Source organism: Chiloscyllium plagiosum, unplaced genomic scaffold, assembly GCF_037043375.1.
Source record: "Chiloscyllium plagiosum isolate Xiang-an unplaced genomic scaffold, Cpla_swu_hap1 HiC_scaffold_6, whole genome shotgun sequence".
NCBI lineage: Eukaryota > Metazoa > Chordata > Chondrichthyes > Orectolobiformes > Hemiscylliidae > Chiloscyllium > Chiloscyllium plagiosum.
The window spans coordinates 89,799,002-89,825,045 of NW_028270144.1; the positions used below are offsets into that span (position 1 = coordinate 89,799,002).

General features: G+C 38.1%; 1 protein-coding gene across 6 annotated transcripts in view; it reads left to right on the forward strand.

The window, feature by feature from the left end:
- The window catches only part of cdk8 (cyclin dependent kinase 8), a 148,810-nt gene that overhangs the window by 86,527 nt on the left and 36,239 nt on the right, over nucleotides 1–26,044 (forward strand). For all 6 annotated transcript variants that reach the window (XM_043691988.2, XM_043691989.2, XM_087988188.1 and 3 more), the window contains exon 4: nucleotides 56–196. In XM_043691988.2, coding sequence (XP_043547923.1) covers nucleotides 56–196 — 141 coding nt within the window. The remainder of the gene's footprint in view (nucleotides 1–55; nucleotides 197–26,044) is intronic.

The following is a 26,044-nucleotide window of genomic DNA, read 5'->3' on the forward strand; positions in this document are numbered from 1 at the left end:
GCTTTGATTCTCCTTTTTCATTTCTTTAATAAATATTTTCTTTTTCTTTTCTCAGCACATAATCAAATTTCACAGAGCTTCTAAAGCAAACAAGAAACCAGTTCAATTACCTCGAGGGATGGTGAAGTCCCTATTATATCAGATTCTAGATGGCATTCACTACCTGCATGCTAACTGGGTGTTACATAGGGATCTGGTAAGTGATTAATCAAAAGTATTGAAATAGATATCTACACGTGAATTGACAGTGGCTAGGTGGGAATAATTTTATCACTAGTTACTTTAGGGACAGACTGACATCTTTCTTGAAATGTGCAGTGAGGGGTTTAACTGGAGTAAATGCTGAATAACAGAAGTGCAATATGTTTCGTTTGGCGACTTGGCATAGATTTCTTCATAGCATTAAACAAATGAGTGAATTATATTGCCACACTTATTCCATTTAAACCATTTCCTTTTGAGCATATTTCCTTCTGTTACTAAATGCAAAAACATACCCAAATTGGGGAAATAGTGCCTTGAAGTGTAATTAATTCTGCCAACCCTTTTCAGGAAAGAAGAAACCTGTAAGTTCAAGGCAGGTTACCCTTAATCCTGTCTTCACATTAAACATTTTGACTTTTAAAAAAAACAAACTGCTTTTTTTTTCAAGCATTTGAGAACTACCACCTTAGGTTGTCTATTTGTAGGGAGCTCCCATGCAGATCCGTGAAAAGATTTACAGGTGTTAATTTCAAAGAGAGTCAACCTTTAAATCAGCTCAATCTGGTTTGAGTTACTGAGTTGGTAGCTGATTTTCTGGGATGTTTTATCGGATTAATTTTGCTCTTTAATATAAATTCCAGCTCTTGAAGAAAATTAGTTTGTTCCAAAGTATATATGACCCTCTCTGTCATAGACAGAGTGGTTAAGAGAGAAATAATTTTCAATAAATATATAGCATACGCTCTTCAGGTCATGTAAACTTTTGGTGTTAATTCTGCACCTTTTAACTCCTGTACAATGTGCTGAAAACCAAACATCCCAGCCTATTTAATGCTAATGAGCTCCATACACATTCTTTGCTCTTCCCTGTTGTCTTCATCTTGCTACATAACATTATATGGTCCTCCCTATTCAGTAATTTTCCTTCATGCCTGGACTTGCCTTTGATCATGTGCAACTTCTAGTATTTATACTGTGATTAATTTAATCTACTTGGTTAACTCTTTTGAATAGAATGGTGCTGGAAAAGCACAGCAGGTCAGGCAGCATCAGAGGAGCAGGAAAATCAACATTTCAGGCAAAAGCCCTTCATCAGGAATGAGGCTAAGAGCCTCCGGGGTGGAGAGATAAATGGGAGGAGGGTGGGGCTGGGGAGGAGGTAGCTAAGAGTGCAATGGGTTGATGGAGGTGGGGGTGAAGGTGATAGGTCAGAGAGGTGGGAAGGAAGCTTGGCAGGGAGGACAGGTAATGAGGATGGTGCAGAGCTGGCAGGTTGAAACTGGGGTAAGGTGAGGGAGAGGGGAAATGAGGTAACATTTTCCCCTCCCCCACCTTAGCCCAGTTCCAACCTGCCAGCTCTTCACCATCCTCATGACCTGTCCTCCCTGCCAATCTTCCTTCCCACCTCTCTGACCTATCACCTTCACCCCCACCTCCATCCACCTATTGCACTCTTAGCTACCTTCTCCCCAGCCCCACCCTCCTCCCATTTATCTCTTCACCCTGGAGGCTCCTGGTCTCATTCCTGATGGGGCTTTTGCCCGAAACGTTGATTTTCCTGTTCCTCTGATGCTGCCTGACCTGCTGTGCTTTTTCAGCACCTCTCTAATCTTGATTTTGATCTCCAGCATCTGCAGTCCTCACTTTCGTCTAACTCTTTTGAATCTCCATCCTATCTTGCATGTTTCAATGTATGGATTAATTGAAAAACCATGCCATGCATAATATGCTTCAATTGAGTTCATTTCAGTAGTTTCATGTGGCAGTGTTTATATATTATTTCAACATAACTACAATGTAAAAATCTTTACATTGACAAAGGTTGCGCACACCCTTCATTCCAATTTGTCTTAAGCCTATATCAACAAAGTAACAATTGACACAATCTACTAATGGATTAAGTAACATGTGCAACTTACTAGTGTTTTGCCCAAGTTCAAGATTAGTGTTGCATGGCTGAAGAACATTAGTCTCTTGCTAAATTGGCAATCTTGAATGGTGACTGTTGAATGTATGGACCCTTTTGAGTCTCTGATTCAAGGTACATTTTACGAATTGCTGGATATCCAATTGGTTTTCTTCCCTTTTTCTGGACGTTTGATTCACCACCTTGAGTACTTTATAAAATCATTAATGGCATTGTCCAGAGTTTATGTAAGCCTTTACCACATGTATTGAAACTTGTGAATTGATGAATAGATAACTACTTCATCATTAAATTAGAACGGAAGAAATTGGGGGGGGGGAGTGGGTCACAGGAAGATAAATATTCAACGTGATCTTGTTGGGCTGAACAAACTGTTTCTTGGCTGTCACTTTCATGTGTTTTACTGCATTTGTGGAATGTTTCTTCAGTTCTCCTTCTTTTGATAAGTCTGTTCAAGAACTATGTGAGTCAATGGATTGGTATGTTGTCCTTTCAACTTTGTAGCCTGTATCCAAATGTAACCTGGACTGATGACAAATTTCTCTTTCCTGGCTGCATGTATCTGACATGCAATGCATTTCAGGCATTTCAACTTAGTCCATAGATTAAAAAAATTACTTGCACTTCAGAATTAATTTGCAATTTTGGTCATGCTGCAAGGTTCATTGTTATCAAACATAGAAAGGATCACATTTGTGCTGAGAGTTTCTGTTTAAAGTAGATTTTTTGGGGGAAGGTAAAATGAAATCTAGATGCTGGTTATGAGTCCTAAAACTGGAGAAATGTTCTGTGTTTTCTGTCCATCATAAAGTTATCCAAGTAAAAATAATAACTGACTGACAAAAATATGCATCCTCCATCGATTAACCTGCTCGTTTACCCTCTGAATTTAATGGGACATGGCATTTTGCATGGTACATTTAATGATTTATGGCTGCTTTGAGTTCTTGTTCACTTTTTGTACTAATTCAAAAGCTGGTTTTAAATTTGACTACTTGAAGATCTGTTTTGTTATTTTGATAGGCATATTGTTGGTTGGCCTCTCTGATTAGTTTACAATTTAGGTTATCGTTGATGTTAATACTACTTGCATAATTACAGTTTAGAAATGCATGCAACTTGAGAGCCTTCTAAACATGTTTCGGTGGCACGAGATAGACAGATGAAATTCATGTATAATAGTCTCATTGTATAGAACCTGAACATTCAAAGCTTATCAGTGGAGCTTACTGTAGTCCAACTTTTGTTGTGTGTTGCTTCTTACATTACTGAAGTTAAATCTTGCATGTTTGCCAAACCGTATCCTCTTTAAAAATAAATGTCATAAAGACTACCAATAAATAATAATACTAATTCCATATGCAACATTTTTCTTAGCACCAACAAAGTGAACACTAAATATTAGTTATCCATGCAGAACCTTTTCTTACTATAGATTAGAAGACTTCAACTGCATATTTTGTTGTGAAGTATAGAATCCCATCTGAATTTCCTCACTTTACTGTGCGTGAGTCAATTCTTGAAATTACTGACAGCTTTAGAGGTGTAATAATGGCAAAGACTGACAAATCTTATGCAAAATCTGGATCATTGAAATTTATAAACAAATGGAGTTGCCTGTTGTGTCAATGATGGAGATCTTGGTCCTTTTTACCTTGCTGTTTGCCCATGTCTTTTCAATTTTGTTTCTGTCTGCTATGCTCAATAATTCTGTTCTCCATCACCCTGTTCCTTGTAGGATGTTTCTTTCCTTTAAAAGTGCAGTATTTGTCTTTATTTTTAAGCTGTTATTTAAGATGTATTCATGATCATGAATGTTGGTGCACTAGTTATCAAATCTTAACCATTAGAAGTAGTTTTCCCAACTAACCTCATTAAAACTGCTCACTATAGCTAAAATGAGAGCAGGGTTATGGTCATAATACTGTCCCCTGGGTAGCATCTTTGTTTTTCACCACTTCTGCCCTTTAAACTTTTTATCAATGCTGACGCATCTCAATTCCAGTCACCCGATTTATATTAACCATTTCTTTTTTTGAACACAGTTGTAACATCGGCAACGTTTTCTTTGCCAGTATACTCATTTGCTTGGTGAACTCTTAAGTTTATTACATCCATATCAGCTGTCCTTATGTTTGTACTAATATTTTACCATCTCTCCAGCTGTATTGTCTATTCATTTCTTTAGTGAAGCTGTCTTTTGGCATGGCTGAAAAGGGAGGTGCTGAGATGGAGCTGTATATTTGCAGCTATCAATAACATTGCTTTATTTTCTTTTCCTCTCAAAGGAAAGAAAAAAATCTAATGTTCTTTCTTAAGCGCCAGCAGGTAATATTGGGCTGAATAAGACAAATATGATGTTCATACTGCAGATGTCATGCACACTGAATTTACTCGAGCATAGCAATTGAAGACCTTTATGTTTTTTAAATGTTGTTTAACCTAAAGTTTTTCTTAAAAAGTAATTTCTCTTGCTTCTCAATACAGAGAGAGACACAAATAATGTACATGGTCCCTTGTATTACTTTGGATTGGTTCAAAGCTTGCAACTAATTTTTAATTCTGATACGTTCATTTTCCTATTTTCAGAGTGTTAATGCATATGCCAGGGTACACCAAGGGAAAATAAGAGACCATTTGGAGATGTCTGATGTCTGAGAGAAATTGTCCACTCCAGCACTGGCAGTTGGGCTAAAAAACGAGGCCTTGTTTCATTAATGTGATTCAATATTCCTTTGGAAGTTGTAGAGTAGTTGAGTGTTGAAAGCCAATTTGTGGTGATGTATCACCTCAGTATGGGAGTATATCAGCTTCTCAGCCCGAGTTGCAGGAAATCTCTCATTCTCTTGGGTTGTTTACTGTTTGCTAAATTCTCGTATTCACTCAGGAATAATTTGTTGCTCTGGAAATCCACTTGGTCTTGAAATTACTTAATTTTAACTCCTAGTACAGAGCAGTACAGGAGTAATTTTAAAATAAAAGTCCTCCATTTTTGTTTTTCCTATCCTAATGGACACATTTATGAGATTTTAACTTAAAGTTGAAGTTCCAACAAGTTCTAAAAAAAATGCCAAGACATTATTTAAAGAAGACCAAAGAGATTTCCCAGTGGTCTGGCCATTGTTTAGCAACATAATTACCTGGTCATACACCTAATTGATATTAAGATTTTACTGTGTGCAACTGCATTTAATTAGATGTTTCCTGATTATAACAGTGACCCTTTTAAAAATATTTAATTAGCTTGAAGCATTTTGATAATGCGCAACAATCCTGGGAGCTGCTATATGATTGTAAATTTCTTCTTTAGAATGTCATGCATGAAAAATGAAATCTCACTTATTTGGCCACTAAATCAGTCCATTTTTTTCCAAGTATCTTCCATAGTTTCATTGAACAAAGTGAAAAACTTAAATGGAAATGTCAAGATACCACCTTTTTTTTATTATATTACATTATTCATTTAAAATGGCAACTTGGACTTTTTTTTTATCAAGAGACAAATCTAGCATGGAATATTGCTAGATTTTACAATCGAATTATGTAACATCCTTACTCAAATATTCATGAGGTATCTACCATTGGTATGAAATAGAGAAGATTAATGTCATGATCTATTCATTGAACAAAATAATTTAATGCAGTACAAAGACTTATGAATCAGTTAGTTTAGGGATTTGATGTCTTATTCTGTAACTGAGTTACAAAATATTACAGATATTAGAATATTTATGTGCAATATATAATTACAGCAATTGTATGGTATCATGCTGCTGAGAGGAGAAATTAAATTTATAATAAATACAACTTAATTCTATTGAATTTGAGAAAAATATGATCTGCAATTTTAGATTATTTAATTACCTATAATAGCAGCCTTGAAGAACATGGATCCATATTAAAGTTAATAGTAACTAAAGTTGCTGGAAAACTGAACTGCTTACAAGTTTTCAAGTATTTGATTTACCTTGTGAGTTATTCAGCATATTACTCCACACAGCATTGAACATAAAGCAACTGTTTATTCTGGATACAATAAGTTGATGAAATTACTAGGATACAATTTACTCAATGGGTTGGAATTTTATAAATATTATCATAGAACATTACGTACTTTACATTTTTAGTGAATTTTTATTTGGCCGAAATTCCATCTTTGATCTTTTTAAAACAGTATGTAAAAATATAATCAATATAAGCGTGAAAAGTAAACTATATAACTCACCATTACAGGCTGACTATGAGGATTTAAATGAAAAGCCTACATAACTAATCTGAGTCTGGTGCTTCTGAGTTCTGGCTCTTGGACATATGAAAGAACATCCATATGTGTGCAGTGGTAAATTCTATCTTCTCTTTTTCTGTCTTAAGTTATAGTATGGTGTTCCCATGTTATACCAACTATCTAAATATAGTGCAACAAATTTGAAATTTGCACTTGTATCATTTTTATGCATTCTTTCAGATGATGACATACAGATTGAGGTTATTCTGTATGCTTATCCTTCATACTTACCTTAATAGGTCTGAGCTTGGTGACCACCTGCTCTAAATTAGCAAGAATAAATTAAATCAAAATTAAAACTTTAAACCATAAACATTCGCCATACCCAGAAGTGATAGCAACATAACTTGATGGTGGTATAACATTGGGTCACTATTTAGAAATCGGTTTAAAAAGCTGTGCATTACATTTGATATTCTTTACGTCATGTTTTCTTTTTCACTAAGCTGTGCCCGTGGAACATCGTATACAAATGTTGAGACATCAAACCAACTAATTTGCATAAATATGAACTGGTGCTTTGGAAATCTGATACTGCACTTTTTGTTGTGTTAGCTGATAAAGGATCATTGGAATGGAGTAGATCACTTATTTTGAGCTTGTTCCACAGCAAATTGAGATGATGATTGATTTAACTTCATGTCCTTGCCTTTTTTCCCAATATCATGTAATAACTTTAGTAAACAAAAATCTATAATTCTTCAGCGTAAAATGAACAATTCACCTACGATCAACGACATTTGTGGAAGAGAGTTCCAAAGTTTACTTCTGCCATCCTTTGTTCATTGAAATATTTTACAATTTTGCTATTTTAAAATAAAACTGCTGCCTACTTTTAAGTGTATGCTCCCTTATGGACTGCACATTCAGAGAAACGTTATGTACCTATCGATTTCCCTCAAATGTGTTCAAAATTTGAATCAATTTACTCCTAATTTTCCAAATTCTAGATAATGCAACTAAATTGTATAATGTCTCCATATAATTTATTCTGTGGAGCCGAGCATCATTTCAGGAAACTTGTGAAGCATTTCTTTCAAGACCCATAAGTTCTTCCATAATGTAATGACCCAAACTCGTGACCATTACTTCCAGGGGTGGTCTAACCAAGCCTTTCTGTGGCACTAGCATAACAGCTAACCTTTTGCATTCCAATGTGTAAAGGCCAATACTCTCAGCATTTCTGATTTTTCTTTTGCATCTGCCTACGATGTTTTGTTGATCTGTCTATATGGACTCCAAAATATCTTTGTCTGTCTGTCCGTCCCTTCTAGCTTTTTACAGTTTTGAAAGTACTTTGACATATCCTTTTTGGTCCAAAGTGGGTGACCTCCCATTTGCCTACATTCAATTCTTAATTGTTTTAGTTTAGCACTCAGTCTATTGATATCCCTTGTAATTTTATGTTTGCAGCTACACTGCGTACAGTGATATCCATTGACACATTTGAATATGGCTCTGTATCCTGTTATTTCAGCTAAAAAGTAAAATGAGTAGTTAAAGCTTCAACACTGATTCTTCATTGACATAGCCTGTTAGGTCCTTTAAGTACCTGTCGGTTATTGCTACTCTGTCCCCTGCCGCTCAACAGGTCAATTATTTGCTTTTGGTTCTATGAGCTTGAACTTTAACAGTCTCTAATGAGGTTCTTTGTCAGTTGTCTCTGGAAGAACATGGATGTACCTGTCCACACCTCTGTCACCTCTTTTGAAAAATTTAATCAGACTGGTCATGCAAGTTCTATACTTTTTCAAATCCAAGCTGTATATTCATTATCAGCTAAGTATTTACAGGCTCTTTATTTACATAATCTAAGTATTTCCTTATTTTGGCAATGTAATTTGTTTTGGAGCAGCTGATTTATAGAGTCACGCAGATGTACAACATGGAAACAGACCCTTCAGTCCAACTCGTTGATGCCGACTAGATATTCTAAAATAATCTAGTCCCATTTGCCAGCACTTGGCTCATGTTTCTCTAAACCCTTCCTATTCATATACCCATCCAGATGCTTTTTAAATGTTGTAATTGTACCAGTCTCCTGGCACTTCGTCTGGCAGCTCATTCCATACACACACCACCCTTTGTGTAAAAATGTGGTCCCTTATGTCCCTTTTAAATTTTTTCCCATCATCCTAAACCTATGCTCTCTAGTTCTGGACTCCCCCCAACCCAGGAAAAATGTCTGTTTACCCGATCCATGCCCCTCCATGATTTTTTAACCCTCTATAAAGTTACCCCTCAGCCTCCGACGTTCCAGGGAGAACAGCCCCAGCCTAATCAGCCTTTCCCTATAGCTCAAACCCTCCAACCTTGGCAACATCTTTGTAAAGCTTTTCTGAAATTTACAAGTTAATATTGGCCACAGTGAGCTTCCCACTATACACTCTGCATGGATTCAGCTGGAAATGGTGATAAGTGGACCTTGTGTGAGTGCCACTTTGGGTCAGCAATGCCTTCCTTTCTTCAACACAGCCCAGTAGTGTGCTGACAGACTGTCGAATGACTGTTTGATATTTGAGGATAACTAACAAGGAGTCAGCATCTTCAGGATGAGAGAAAAATAGTACGATTGAATAAATAACTTCCTCTGTGTCCAAGTTCTCTTGAGCAAATCAAAAGAAATAGATCTCCAAACTTGATGTTTGGAAATTGAAACATTTGTGCAAACTAAAACAATTACTTTCATTTGAAATGCCAATGCCATAGTAAATGTTAAGTTGAATTAGGCCAGGCACATCAGCTGTTTGGAATAATAGCAGTCTTAGTTGTGAGATTTTTTCGTGGATATGTTTCCAAATTGCATGGTGATAAACAGGAGAATGTTTGAGGGGAGAAGTTGCACAAAATCAACAAGACTAAACCTTTAAGTTTATATAGAGCACATTGGTTTATTGCTGTAATTTAGAGACGGGGAAAATGTACAATGTTGTATTATGAAGTCATAACCAATAGGAACAGCTGCACTTTGTATTTATAGTGTGTTTTTAAATCATAAACATCCTAATGCACTTGAACAAAATTTAGCACTGATCCATACAACACGTGTAGCAGCAGAGCTTGATTGAGGTTCATGCAGTGAATACTGAAGTTTAAGACTGAGCCAGCTAAAGGCACAGCCACCAAAGGTGGAGAAAAGTTGCCCCAGTTTGTGAATTAATGTTTTTGCTTGGATTGTCACTGAATTTGGCTTTGATGCCCAATTGATAGGACTAGGTATATCAGTAAAGGTCTACATTGACGTCTGTTCCAGGGAAACCAACGCCAGCAAAACCAGTCTTGCCTCAAAGTACATGTGTGAATGTTATGTGAGGAATAGATCGAGTCCTGTCACAGTCTAGCCCTGTCCCTGTTCCTGTGTTAATTACCTTACTGTTGGTCACATGTTTTCAAAACTTTTAAATCTGGCCTATCACTTTGTAACCTTCTCCTGTTTGTGTTGGTCTCCTTGAGAAGCAATTCATATGCATTCCGTGTCCTCTTCCCGCAGCCCTGCACATTCACACTTCTAAAATAAGTTTTAAAAATTCAAAGTTTACAGCACAAAAATTTCCTGCACTCAAATTTTGTATTTAGCTTGTTACATTCCCCTGGATCCCATCAGCTTTTATTTTAATTTAAGCAGTCTGCCACTTGGGACATCATCAGAAGCCTTACTAAAATCCAAGTGGACAATGCCAACTTCACTGCTCTCATCAATCTTCCTTATTAGCTCATCAAAAAATTTCCTGAACAAATCCATACTGAGTGTCTTGAATTATTCCATGCCTTTGTTAGTGAGAACTTTTCCTGTCTCTTAGAATTGATTCTAATAAGTTAAATGTTATCAAAGTTAGATTGATGAACTGGCAGTTATATAGTATATTACTCAATTCATTTTTAAATGTACAACAATAGCAGTCCTCTAACTCTCTGGCACCACAATTGCATCCAGTGTTGGTTGGCCTCTTGTGCATCTCCATTTGTCATTGCTGTACCAATTGTGGCTGTGCGTTTAACTGTATAGTCCCTAAACTCTCTAATTTAGTACCTTAACCTTTCAGTCTTTCTCTTTTTTAAGGTACTGCATAAATATTTCCATTTGTAACATGATGTCAAATCAATAATGGTCCTCTGAAACACCTTGGGTCACTAATGTCTTAAGGCACCATATAAATGCAAGTTGTTAGGGCTGGCATATGGGATTAAAGTCCTTTTGCTTTCTCTTGTCCACATATTGTTCTTAGTTAAGCGAACTAATAATTTGGATCTGAACCATATCTGCTCATCAGCAACTTACAGTAATTATCTATACAATTCTTTATAGCAGTCTTTTTAAGTAACACCATTTCCCTCTCTGCAGTTAAGATGCAACTCATTGGGAGATGGGACTTTGTTTTCGAAAATCTATAATTTCTCAATGCTGGCAATCTACATTTACATATTTCCAAAACGGAAGACTTCTATAATTGTTGTAAGACATCACAAAACTGAGATTGTTCGCTGTTCCCAAAAGCATTCAATACTTCGTGTAGTATGTGATATGTAAATACATTGACTAGTACCTTTTCCATCCCAAATGGTATTTTGAGCTGAAAAAAATTGTTTCAAGCTCTTAACTTCTGGGATTTAATTTCTATTTTATTTCTTTTTGCTGGATGGAGCACCGTGTTATAGTTGAATTATTGTTGGTTTAGGTAGAAAAGCCAGCAGGACTTGACCAAACTTACAGAAGCTTTGTTAGTCAATCAAGCAATGATGACTGCATCTGCTGTCTTGACTGAAAAAGAAAGTGATGAAATTGGGATTTGCTGGAGACTGTTGCTGAACAAAGAAACCTTGGAGTGCAGCTTCATAGTTCCTTGAAAGTGGAGTTGCAGGTGGTTAGGATACTTAGTATGCTTGCTTTTATTGGACAGTACATTGAGTTTAGGAATTAGGAGGTCATCTTGTGGCTGTGCAGGACATTGGTTAGGCTGCTATTGGAATACTATGTGCAATTCTAGTCGCCCTGCTGTAGGAAGGATGTTGTGAAACTTGAAAGAGATCAGCAAAGATTAAGAAAGAAGGATAATGCCAGGTTTGGAGGGCTTGAGCTTTGGGGAGAGGCTGAATAGACTGGGGCTATTCTCCCTGCAGCATCGGAGGCTGAGGGGTGACCCTATAGAGGTTTATGAAATCAAGAGGGGCTTGGATAGGGTAAATAGACAAAGCCTTTTCCCAGGGGTGGGTGAGTCCAAAACTAGAAGACGTAAGTTTAAGATGAAAGTGCAAATATTTAAAAGAGGTCTAAGGGACAACTTTTTCATACAGAGGGTGGTGCTTGTATGAAATGAGCTGCCAGAGGAAGTGGTGGAGGCTGGTACAATTACACCATTTAAAGGGTATCCGGATGGGAATGCGAATAGGAAAGGTTTAGAAGGAATATGGGCCAAATGGGAATAGATTTATTTAGGCTATCTGGTTGGCATGGATGAGTTGGACTGAAGGGTCTGTTTCCATGCTGTATATCTCTCTGACTCTATGCTGAGTTATTTTTAAAAATCCGTTTCTGATCATTTATTTGTTCAATTACTTTTATGATTGAATATTCTAAATTGCTATTGTTTTAAGTCATAATTTTTATATTGTTCATTTTGCTCTTTTTAGAGCTGTGATAATCGGAAAATAATGGTTCAGATTGAATATCCAACTTACTGTACATCCTTGCAAACACTTAACCGCTATCTAAAAATTGCCAAGCAAGTCACTTAGTTTACTTTCAAGAAAATGAATCAAAGAGCAAATTGAGTGAAACAATGATGGCCTTCTCAGTGGTATCCGCATTGTATTATTGAATTTAATAAGAGGATTCTGAGTAATTCAAAATGGAGGACGGGGAAAAAGTTGTGGCTGTAAGAGCTCCCTCCTTTTGAGACTTTTCAGTGTTGGAGCTGATTTCCTTATTCTAGGGATAGTAATTACTGTTTTATAAGCTGATGCCTTGTTTTGGAACTTTTGGGGGAAAAGATCAAAACATCGTCAATTTAAAAAAGGAGAAAGAGGGAGTGGATACCACGTGGGAAAAGGCAAAGAGAGAGGAAGTCGATACCACATGGGAAAAGGCATCTGGATGGGTATATGAATAAGAATGATTTACAGGGATATGGGCCAAATGCTGGCAACTGGAATTAGATTAATTCAGGATTACTGGTCAACATGGACAAGTTGAACCAAAAGATTGTGGGCGGCATGGTGGCACGGTGGGCGGCATGGTGGCACGGTGGGCGGCATGGTGGCACGGTGGGCGGCATGGTGGCACAGTGGGCGGCATGGTGGCACAGTGGTTAGCACTGCTGCCTCACAGCGCCTGAGACCCGGGTTCAATTCCCGACTCAGGCGACTGACTGTGTGGAGTTTGCACGTTCTCCCCGTGTCTGCGTGGGTTTCCTCCGGGTGCTCCGGTTTCCTCCCACAGTCCAAAGATGTGCAGGTCAGGTGAATCGGCCATGCTAAATTGCCCGTAGTGTTAGGTAAGGGGTAAATGTAGGGGTATGGGTGGGTTGCGCTTCGGCGGGTCGGTGTGGACTTGTTGGGCCGAAGGGCCTTCTTCCACACTGTAATCTAATCTAATCTAAAAATCTGTTTTCATGCTGTACAGCTCTATGACTCGAAGTAGATTTATTTGACATTTGCTAACCACAAAAACCCATTTTAGAAGATTTTTGAGATAAACAGAAATTTCTGGAGAAACTCAGCAGGCCTGGCAGCATCTGTGTCCAATGATCTTTTTTTTTCAGAACTCTGAAGGGTTAGTGGACTTGAAACATTAATTCTGCTTTCTAACCACAGATGCTGCCAGACTTGTGGAGTTTCTTCAGCAATTTCTGTTTTTGATCTTCTGCAACCCAGTTCTTTGTTTTATTTTATTGTTTTTGACACTTGCTTTTGCTACTACTTTTACTTTGTTATCCTCCGTGTTGAAAACCCACAACATTTACTTACAGCAATCCTCTAATTGAGTCTGTTCCTTCTCAATCACTAAGCTTAAACAAAAACCTGTAAGTAAATTCAGTATCATTCTACATATGCTTCAGGACTTGACTCTTAAAACAAAATTGAGATCCTTTATATTACTCTAAAATAAATAAAGTATAAATACAGTTTCAACAAAAGTAACAGCAGTACTGATTGGCTATCAGAAGCAGCATCTAATAATCTTAACTTTATAATTAACTTCTAAATATTTCACTAATGGTTGATGTAATTTCTTGACAACTATTGATCTTGACATACGGTGCAGCTATATAAAGTTTGACCTTTGTCGTGTTTAGGTCAATGAAAGGCATTGACAATCGATTTCGAGAAAAATCGAATGGATTCAATTTGTATCCTTAGGACATTGAGAGAGAGTGCTTGTTGTTGAGCTGATACTACAGTTTGATTATGCTCTAATGCTTTATTTATAAACTTCGCAAATTAATGAAACTGCAAGATATAAAGAATGGAGTAGATAGATTTGAATTAAATTAGCATCATGCTGAGAACTGAAAACTGCAGATTATATTTTTCCTACAGATATGAAAACAGAATTAATGCAAGTATTTTAATTAGGTGGTGAAAGACTTTAATATTTTTGTATCATGTTTTGGAAATGTATGTTTCAAGTAAATATTGAAAATAATCTGAACTACCAGAGTTTCCCTTGATATTGCATTACATATCACGCATTCACTGAATAATTACAGAGGAACCTCGATTACCGGAACGAGATGGGCGGGCAGTATTTCATTTAGGTAATTGATTATTCGGTTAATTGATTTAATGGCTTTCCTCTGGGACTCAATTATCTGAAGTTTCCTTTTCCCCTCTCTGCCTGCCTTGCTCCCTCTCTCTGTCTCAGGGTTTGTTTCTGAGCAGACACACACACACAACCTTTTATTGCAAATTTTTGACAAGTTCTACCTTTGTCCTTACAGGACAATATTAGAGAGATTATCTGGGGAAGGGGGGTGGGGGGGGGGTTTAGGGTACACCCCTGTGTAGAACTCCAGGGAAAATGTGGGGGGAGAGAGAGAGAGGCTCCTATCAATGTCCAGGACTGTTCTTAGCATTTCAGTAAGCCGAGTTCATTTTCAGTCATTGTAAACAAACGATGTGATCAGTGTTGGAAACACGCCTTTGATGCAATGTTTCTATTGGGACCTTGAGATCATCTTCGGATAATCTAAAATTCGGATAATTGGTACTCGGTTAATTGAGATTCCTCTGTAAATGAAAATTAAATCTTATGGATGTTGGAAATGTGAAATGAAAACAGAAAATGGAAAGAAGGTTGGAAAGCGTCTACGAATGGAGAAAACAGTAAATGTTTCAGGTTGAGAACCTTTTTGTGAAACCTAAAATTTGTTTAAGAATAACAATTTTAATAACAAGAATAACAAGTGAAGAACCAGGATGTAGGGATAGGGGAGGAAAGAAGGAAAGGGGCAAGTCTGCGAAACGATGTTCGTGGGACAAGAAATAATTTTATACAGGAGGTGTATAACTTGTTAAAGCCGAATGGAAAATGAAGGAAACCATTTCCTGATGAAGTTGGGGAGGATCCTATGGTTCAGGAATATGTGCAAAAGCTGAATAGTCTTCATTGTATTGATCAATGTTAAGGACCACGCCAGACCCCCTTTAAACCTTTCAAGAAAATAGCCCAGACCCTAAATTTGCTAGTTGTTTTAAGCAGGTGTAATGCAGATATTCCAGGAGAGATGTAGCTGGTCAAACCACTTAGTTTAAAAAAACACTGAATCTATTTACAAGATAAACGAATTAAGCACAAACAAAAGAGAACAGAATACTGAATAACAATCCACTGACATTCCAACTTAATGATGCTGTTCCCAGTACTTACAACAATCCTCATCAACACCCCTTGACACAAAAGGTAAAATCAAACACAGGGCCTTACAGGAGAGACAAAAGAGATTAGATTAGATTGGTTTCCCTACAGTGTAGAAACAAGCCCTTCGGCCCAACCAGTCCACACTGACTCTCCGAAGAGTAACCCACCCAGACCCATTCCCCTCTGAATGATGCATCTAACACTACGGGCAATTTAGCATGGCCAATTCACCTGACCTGCACATCTTTGGACTATGGGAGGAAACCGGAGCACCTGGAAGAAACCCACGCAGGCACTGGGAGAATGTGCCAACTCCACACAGTCACCTGAGGCTGAAATCGAACTTGGGACCCTGGTGCTTTGAGGCAGCAGTGCTAACCACTGAATCTCTGTGTGTATTTGAGAGAGAGAGAGAGAGAGAGAGAGAGGGAGAAAAGAGCATGGTGCTGTTTCTTGGCTCAGCAGCCTCAAACTGCCTGACCACTTTCAGTGAATAGCCAGCCTGCCAAAAAAAAATCTCACCAGGGAAATATAATAGACAGTGGCCACTGCAGAAATGAAACCTTTCTTGTGTCTCTAAGTTGAGTTCAATTTCAAGTTGCAAGAAATTTGGTCTTAATCTCTGACTTTCTGCTCCCACCGCCACCCCTGACTAAGCGTAATAGAGGGCTACAGGCAAGAAACGCCAAGTTCTGATCTGATTTCTGATGTCTCTAAACTCTAACTCAAATTAACAACATTACACATGTGACTACACAACCTGATAAGTGTGTAAAATGATGAGAGGTAAAGATATTTGAGAGTCTTTTGTCTGAAGTTGGAAAACTCAAATACTAGTCGGTGTAAGTTTAAGATGAGAGAGGAAGGTTTAAATGAGATGTGAGGCAAGTTTTTGTTCGCACAGAAGGTTGGTAGATAACTGGAACATGATGCCAGAGGTGTGAATAGGAAGCAAATAGAAGGATACAGACATGTGCAGGTGGGTGGGATTAGTTTACAATGGCATCTTGATGCAGATATGTTGGGCCAAACGGCCTCTTCCAGTGCCGTAGTGTCTGTGTTGTACTATGTACTTATGAATTGTATTATGTATCATTGTGTTATGAAGTCATGACTTATTTCTGTGTCTTTGTTTTTTTTTTTAACTTCTATTGTTAATGTTCTTTGACATTTAATAGATGATTAAAGCTTGCCCAGTTATCAGTTTTTTTTTTGTATATGGTTTCAAAGCTTTATATGTACAGTACAGAAGCTTAGGTATTTATGCTTGTTTGGGTGCACTCCTTTTTATTATTTAGTTGCAACCCTTTGCTGTTTGAGACTTTTGAAGTGAAAACCATCTGGTCTTGGAGACTTGTCAATCTTTAAGAACATTTAATTTCTGAATCAGCATGTTTTTGACTTGTATTGAATCAAGAGAGTTTTTCCCATTTTGTTTTCCTTAATCTCTGTTGTTTTATGGTTGAGCTTCATTATGAAGACTGATACCAAGTAAATGTTTAGTAAGTCTGCCCTTTTTCAAATTCTACTGCCAATATGTTCAATATATATTCAACATAGTGTTTGTCTTTATGTATCATATGCCTACCTCACACAAACACTATCCCACTCTACATTGTGAGATTTTTAACAACACCAGGTTATAGTCCAACAGGTTTGTTTGGAAGTACAAGCTTTCAGAGCATTGGTCCTTCATCATGTAGCTAGCTCCAAAAGCTTGGTGTGATTTTTAATTTTGTCAACCACAGTATAACACAGACACCTCCACATCATGGCCACTTTACATTGCAGTTGTGTTACCTTGTACAATAGGAGGTGTTCTTATTATGGAAAAGAAATGTTTTTACAATGACCACTACACAGATGTGTGGACAATACTGGGTGTATTGCTTTCAAGAGTTGATTCTCTTAACAAATGAGCAGGCATTTCTTCTTGTTGCTTTCTGGAAGTTGATTTCAATAAGAAAATGTACCAATTTGTGAATTGAGGCGTTGTATCAGCAGGAGCTTTCCTTCATTTTGTTCATTATGAAATCAGGAGCCGCAATTGAAGACTCCCAGGGACACAATTACCCAACTTTGTGTCATTATGCCTTCACTTCAGTTGGTCTGTCCTGTGAAACGCAAGATACCCAAGAGTGTTAAATAAGTTTTTGTTGCAAACGTTTCGTCCCCTGGCTAGGCGACATCATCAGTGCTTGGGAGCCTCCTGCGAAGCGCTTCTTTGATGTTTCCTCCGGTGTTTATAGTGGTCTGTCCCTGCCGCTTCCGGTTGTCAGTTTCAGCTGTCCGCTGTAGTGGTTGGTATATTGGGTCCTGGTCGATGGGTTTGTTGTTGGAGTTTGTGGATGAATGCCATGCCTCTAGGAATTCCCTGGCTGTTCTCTGTCTGGCTTGCCCTATGATAGTAGTGTTGTCCCAGTCGAATTCATGTTGCTTGTTGTCTGCGTGTGTGGCTACTAAGGATAGCTGGTCGTGTCGTTTCGTGGCTAGTTGGTGTTCATGTATGCGGATTGTTAACTGTCTTCCTGTTTGTCCTGTATAGTGTTTAGTGCAGTCCTTGCATGGTATTTTGTACACTACATTAGTTTTGCTCATGTTGGGTATCGGGTCCTTCGTTCTGGTGAGTTGTTGTCTGAGCGTGGCTGTTGGTTTGTGTGCCATTATGAGTCCTAGGGGTCGCAGTAGTCTGGCTGTCAGTTCTGAGATGCTCCTGATGTATGGTAGTGTGGCTAGTCCTTTTGGTTGTGGTATGTCCTCGTTCCGTGGTCTTTCTCTTAGGCATCTGTTGATGAAGTTGCGCGGGTATCCGTTTTTGGCGAATACCTTATATAGGTGTTCCTCTTCTTCTTTTTGCAGTTCTGGTGTACTGCAGTGTGTTGTGCCCTTTTGAATAGTGTCCTGATGCAGCTTCGTTTGTGTGTGTTGGGGTGGTTACTTTCATAGGTTAGGACTTGGTCTGTGTGTGTGGCTTTCCTGTATACCCTTGTAGTGAATTCTCCGTTCGGTGTTCTCTGTACCATCACGTCTAGGAATTGGAGTTGGCTATCCTTTTCTTCTTCTCTCGTGAATCGGATTCCTGTGAGTGTGGCGTTGATGATCCGGTGTGTTTTTTCTATTTCCGTGTTTTTAATGATTACAAACGTGTCATCGACATATCTGACCCAGAGTTTGGGTTGAATTTGTGGTAGGACTGTTTGTTCTAACCTTTGCATAACTGCCTCTGCTATGACTCCCGAGATTGGTGATCCCATGGGTGTTCCATTGATTTGTTCGTATATCTGGTTGTTGAATGTGAAGTGTGTTGTGAGGCACAAATCCAGTAAGTATGCCGTCTTTGTTGATAGGTTCAGCGTCCTGTTTTCTGTTCTGTATGTCCAGTAGGTTGGCTATTGTTTCTCTGGCTAAGGTTTTGTCAATCGAAGTGAACAGTGCCGTCACGTCGAATGATATCATGGTTTCTTCTTTGTCTATGTGTATATTTCTGATGATGTCCAAGAATTCCTGTGTTGATTGTATAGAGTTTTTGGATCCACTGACCAGGTGTTTCAGTTTCTGTTGTAGTTCTTTGGCCAGTTTGTATGATGGTGTCCCTGGTAGTGATACTATGGGTCTGAGTGGGATGTCTGGTTTGTGTACTTTAGGTAATCCATAGAATCTGGGGGTGTTGTTGCTTTCCGGTTTCATTCTTTGTAGGTCACCATGCAAGGACTGCACAAAACACTATATAGGACAAACAGGAAGACAGCTAACAATCCGCATACATGAACACCAACTAGCCACGAAACGACACGACCAGCTATCCTTAGTAGCCACACACGCAGACAACAAGCAACACGAATTCGACTGGGACAACACTACTATCATAGGGCAAGCCAGACAGAGAACAGCCAGGGAATTCCTAGAGGCATGGCATTCATCCACAAACTCCATCAACAAACACATCGACCAGGACCCAATATACCAACCACTACAGCGGACAGCTGAAACTGACAACCGGAAGCGGCAGGGACAGACCACTATAAACACCGGAGGAAACATCAAAGAAGCGCTTCGCAGGAGGCTCCCAAGCACTGATGATGTCGCCTAGCCAGGGGACGAAACGTTTGCAACAAAAACTTCCAGCTCGGCGAACAGAACCACAACAACGAGCACCCGAGCTACAAATCTTTGCACAAAGTGTTAAACAAGATAAAAATGTTGGAAATATTTAACATGCTGCATTTCTAGCTTTTTTTGGTTTTTATTTGAGACACAGTGCTGGTAGCATTTGGGATACTAGTTGAAAGACATGACAATGATTATTAGGTTATTGCTTGACTAATCTGTAGGATAAGTCTATTGACTCGGGTATCATTTCTTAGATAGTGGTGAGGCCAACTGGGTTTCTGAGTCTTATCATGAGTCAATCTCTGCATTGTTGCTGAAGTGGATATATCTGATATTTTGCTTTCTGTTCCAGTTTGTGCTGTTTGTTTAACTCAGTAACTTGCTCGGCCATTTCAGAGGGTATACAGAGTGAACCATATATTGGACTAATTAAGTTCTTTGTAGCTCAAACTATGATGAAATGGATGGAGGATATTTTTCCTGACAAGTATTAACAAATCATTGAATAGAATCATAAAATCATACAGCACTGAAGAGGCTTTTTAGTCCATCAAGTCTGCACCTTCAAAATCTACTCTAAATCTACAGTAGTCCCACTTACCAGCACTTGGCCCATAGTCTTGAATGTTATGATATTTCAAGTGCCCCTATCACTACGGGCAATTTAACATGGCCAATTCACCTAACCTGCACATTTTTGGATTGTGGGAGGAAACCGGAGCACCCGGAGGAAACCCACGCAGACATGGGGAGAATTTGCAAACTCCACACAGTCAGTCGCCTGAGGAGGGAACTGAACCCGGGTCTCTGGCGCTGTGAGGCAGCAGTGCTAACCACTGTGCCACTGTGTCGCCCTTCAACTGAGGGGGAACAAGTCTTTCCTATCTACCCTGTCCATGCTCCTCATAAATTTGTACATCTCAATCAGGTCCTCCCCTGGCCTTTTCTGCACTAAAGAAAACAGCCTGCGCTTATCCAGCCTCTCTTGGTAGTTAAATTGCCACATCCTGGTGAATCTCGACTGCATCCCTCCAGTGTGATCACATCCTTCCTCCAGTGTGATCACATCCTTCCTACAGTGTGGCCTAACCAAGGTTTTGTACAGTTCCAGCATAACCTTCCTGCTCTAATAATCTTTATGAAGTCACTTGGTTGTGGCATCTTTCATGATTTGCTTTCAAAAACAAAATATGTTTTTTTTATTTTTGTAATTCTACAAATTTGACAGTTGGCTCACCTCTTCCTACGATGTGACTAATCCTCAGTTCAAACTAATAGATCACCTTTTCTAATTATTATTCTATTTATTATCGTGACAATGGCCTAAGTACAATCACTGGACTATTAACCCAGAGACCACATATTGTTCTGGGGACCTCGGTTCAATCAAATCAAATCTCATAATGACAAATCACTACACATCCAGTTAAGTAAATATCCAGTTTCCAAAAATTGTATGCACAGCCCTCTACTTTTTGATTCTTTTTTTAAAGAAAACATGGCATTTAACATACACATTTGTACTATTGTTCACAATATGGAATGTGAATGTTTTTTTAAAATTTGGTCACTTTATCAGATGCATCAAACGGGGGAGTGAGGCAGGATTTGAACTCGTAAAAACAATACTGGAAGGTCTTGAACCATAATTAGTGCAGAACCTCCATGACCACTAATCACACCTGTGTCTGCTTTCCTACAATCATATCAAATTCCATTCTACCTGTGCTGGTAGAGATTTAAATAGAAAGAATGCTGAATATCTGAAACAAAATAGAAAATGCTGATGTATCAGCATCTGATAAGATCAGTTAAATTCTTCCATGGAAACTACTCATTGTATTCTTATCTAGAGTTTAGATTTATCAGAAAGACTAAAGCCATGAATATTATCTGAAACACATTTGATCATTATGATCAAATGGACTTCTTATTAGGATATATTGCTGTCACTGCTGTAGTTCCATTAGAATTAGTTTTATTTAGTTGATCAATCAGTTGGATTCCATGGTGTTAGTAAAAGTGGACACTACTGAGATTCTATAATAGCTTTACACATTTTTGTTCTCCATTCAACTTATATTTTCTTCCAAGATTTGTTAAGCTCTGGCTTTTGCCAATCAACTATATATTGAACTCTCAAGCTGCTACCTGCTGCAGTTAGATTTTGGTTTCTGGCCGTCTCATAATACTGAGATTGTCATTGTCAATAGATTTCTGTGGGATTAGTTCTATCAAACCTTGGTTAGATCAAACTTGTGTTATTATCGATAATTGTGTCACCAATGTCAAGAAAATAATATAGAGGCAGTGAAATGGATTCAAAAGTGATTTTATAAAATGATACCAGAATTGGAAGATTATCTAGAAAAGAAGAATATACTTGATTGTCTTTTCTGTCGGGAGTTGAAGGCTGCGGCGTGATCTAGTAAAGTCTTTTAAAATTATAAAAACCAGAGAATTGCGGATGCAGTTAAATCAGAAACAAAAGCAGAAGTTGCTGAAAAAGCTGAGCAGGTCTGACAGCAACTGCGAAGAGAAATCCAAGATAAAGTTTCAGGTCCTGTGACCCTCAGTTCTGCTTTTCTTCCTTTAAAATTGTTAATGGTGAGAATGCTACCGTAGAAAGGAGTTGACACAAATAATATTGTTGAATTTAAGGCAAAGTTACATGAGGCAGAGAGGATTAGAGGTTATACTGATAGATGAGTGAATACAGAGGATTGCTAAATGCAGCATTAATGTTAGCTTGGGCTTAATGGCTTGTTTTTGTGCTATATGTCATGTATCTAATTTGAGAACAGCTAAATGATTGACTGTTCTATGAATTGTAACTTTGTGTTATTTTACTTGAATGCAGAGCTTTCCATCACTTTAAGGATCAGTTTTTTTTTCAATTCCTCTTTATGCTGACATTGCCATCTCTATTCTTCACAAACTTCAGCTAATCCAAAGATTACCACAATCCTCAACATCGCTTAGCTCCACTGGCTCCCTGTGGCTGAGTGTATTGAATTTGTGGACATTGTCTTTGCTTTCTGATCCCTCTATTTTTCTGCTTTTGGTTACAGCATTTTCTTTGCCCCTGTTGCTCTTACATTGAGGACCAAATCAGCCATTAAGCCGCTCGCCTCTAGATTATCTCCTGTGCCAATTTCCCATTTAACCTTTTAATCTTCCTGCCTGAGTTAAGATAGGATATAAGTGCTAATTTTATTGAATAGTGGGGTGGACTTGAGGGTCTAATGAGTTACTGTTGCTGTTATTTCACATGTTCTTAATTTGCTCCAGCAAATTGAGATGTTAAATGAAGCTTGTTTTGAAGTGTTGATCTGCTTTCTTCCACGTGAAGTAAATATTCAGAACTGTAATAATAATTGGATTCTCAGGTCATTTTTGTGTAACTGAGTTTTTCTAAATTACAAAATTCATGATTATACAATCTTGCTTATTTGATCCTGCACCTTATTTGAACACAGTAACTCCTCCAGTAGCTGTGATTCCATCTGGGCAGGGTATACTTTCCTTTTTGTCTCATGTCTGTGTTTTTAACCTGTAGCTGAGCTATGTTTCTGACTACCTTCTTGGTGTCTTGTTATCCTAGTTTCAGAGACAAATTATACTTTTTTCAATTATGTAAAGAATTGTTTGAAATTACCACCTTTTATTAACAATTAACAACTGGATTGGATTCATGAAGGACCGTAAAGAAAGGGAATTCATAGTTTTTAACCCTGTCTGGCCTATGTGATGGCTTTTAACACTCCTTTCAAATGCCCCAGTGCACTCCTTGGTTTTCAAGGTAATTGATCACAACTGCGTCAAGGCAATTTCAACATGGGTAATGATTGCGAGACTCGCTAGCAACACCCCTGTCCCATGATTGCAATGAAGTTCTAAATTGCACTTCGGAGATTTATTAACCATATTGCACTGTTTTTTCTCATACCTATGATCACTTTACTTTCTGAGGAATTTGAGATTGTGAGATGAATACATATTTGCTGCAGATAAGGAAATAAAATTGTGGTTCCCCTAGGACTTTGCAGCAGTCAATTTACTTTCAAGAGAGCAGTTGTTTTCTCCCACTATTCTACTAGAAAATATCCTGTAAATGTTGTGGAATTTTATTTTGTTCATTTATTGCCACTAGTTAGACGAGCATTACACACCCATCTCAAATTGCCAAGAAAGAAGTAGAGTCAGCCACATTGCTGAGAGTCCGGAGTCACATAGGCCAGACCATCGAGGGACAGGTGTCCTTCTCTCTGAAGAACATTAGTGAATGAGATGGATTTTTACAACCATCAACTGTAGTTTCATGGTGCCATCAGGCTAACGTTTTTCAATTCTACATTTTTATTGATTTGAAATTTTAACATCTACCTTGGTGGGATTCAAACCATGTCCCAGAGCATTAGCCTATGGTTTTGGATTACTCGTCTAGTGATACTACCATTATGCTATCACCACCCCCCCATTTCTCGATGAATGAAGAAATAATTATTGACCTCTTATTTAAATTTGAATTTTACTAGCAGAAACCAATACTTTTCTGATGTAGCTCAATTTGAGGTTATGCTCTGGCCTTACTGCTGTCTTTAAAAAGAAGAGCCATTCCTTATAATTTGTTTCGAACTTGCCACCTCTCCATTTCCTTTAGCAAAACTAAAGAGCAATTAAATAGTCCGATGTTGGGGATCAGTCTCGTGTCACTTTGCGCCACCTACTTGGCGATTTGTCTGCTATCTAGGTAATTAGAATTAGATACAGAACTTAAGATGCAATCTGATTGCTGTACATTTAATTGAGAGTTACTCTGGTCTTTGCTGTCATGATTAACAATTAACAATATTCCTCTGGTTGCTTTGATTGCTGCCACAAGTAGCTGTTAAATGCATAATGTTTGTACTTAGCTGTGTTAAGTTTTATGTTTCACTTTTCTGCCCATCTTTATACTTTTTGTCAAACTGCCTTGAAACTTGTGCTTCATTGACTTGATTTTATTCACTGTTTCCCTCCCAATTTGGTCTCATTTTTGAACTTGACCAATTTGCATTGAATTTCTGTCTTTCAGTCATCGAGATAAACTGGAGCCAATTGGAATCCCAGCATTCTTCATTATTTTCTCTGCACTTTCTGCCACTTCCTTATCTCCAGATGTTCACTTTTTTTTTCTATATTTTCAAGTTTTGCTTTGAAATCTCATTTTCAATCTTATGTCGCATATTTTCTTGGTAGTCTTGTCAAAGGCTTTCTGAAATTTCAAAGACCAAGTTTCAGCTTGGTTTAGTTATTAGTACTCTTGTCACTGAGTCAGAGGTTAGTTGGATGAATTCCTGCTAGAAGAGACTTATTTCAACACCAATTTCCTGCATTATATCGGGCTGCGTTATAATGTTTTTGGAAATCTATTGATCTCTGTCTTGAACATGTTGAATGATTGAGCTTTCACAGCTCTGAGGCAGAGAATTCCAAAGATTGGCCACCAAGTGAAGAAATTATTCTTCAGTTCAGTCATAAGTAGCTTGCTCCTTATTCTTAAACTCCCCAGTTCTGCACCAGGTTAACCTCCCACTCGCTACACCAGGGGAAACATTCTTGCTATATCTACCCTGTAGATCCCTATACAAATTTTGTATGTTTGAATGAGATTATGCCCCTCATTCTTCTAAACTTCCAAGGATTTAGGCCCAAAAATTCAGTCTGTCCTCATGGAACGATCTCTCCATTCTAGAAATTAGTTTGTTGAATCTTCTTTGCATTCCCTCGAAGGTGATTTCTTTCTGTAGATAAGGAGAGCAAAACTGCAGTACTCCAGTGGACTTCTCAACAAGGCTGTATATAGTATCAATGCATACTCAAGCATACAATCTGAGCCAACGATTTCATGTAGCATGGAACGATGCTGCATTATAAATAGTACTTTACTTCAATGAGAAAGAATTACGTCCACTTTGCCAATACAGACCTAATCCATTTGGAAGCTTCAATGTCATGAGATGAGGAGAAGGGACTTCTACCAGTATTCTGAACAGCAATGATAGCTCAGCCAGCAGTGCTAAAAAGAGGTTATCTAGTTAATTGTGGCATTTGTTGTTTCTGGACCTTTGTGCACATTACGTTACTTTCATTTTTATGACAGTAACAACCATATTTTTAAAAATAATAGAAAGCTGTGTGTCGTCCTAAGACAATAAGACAGTATAGTTACTATAGACTATCTTACATGCCACTACCTGGAGTTAAACCCATCAAATTTTTTGTTTGTCAGGCAAGAGAGAGATTTTCTGAAATCCTTTGGATGCTTTGATCAAACACAAAAACAGAAATTGCTGGAAAAACTCAGTAAGTCTGGCATCATCTGTGGAGAGAAATCAGATTTAATGTTTCAGGTTGAGTGACCCTTCTGAAGTGGTATTGGGTATTGCATGTAAGAGAAAATAATCTCTAATATTCCTCTGCTGATTTGATTCCCTTAGTTTCAACTGTTGAAGTAAGACAGATTTCATTTCTATGATTTTTGCCATGGTTGAGAGCCTCTTGGTTGTGGTATGGCCGTGGCAGTAGTCAAAAAGTATAACGTTTCCTCCCAAACACAGCAGTGATAGTTTTGTGGGGGGTGGGGTGAAGTTCATGCATTGCGTAGATAGTAGAGGCA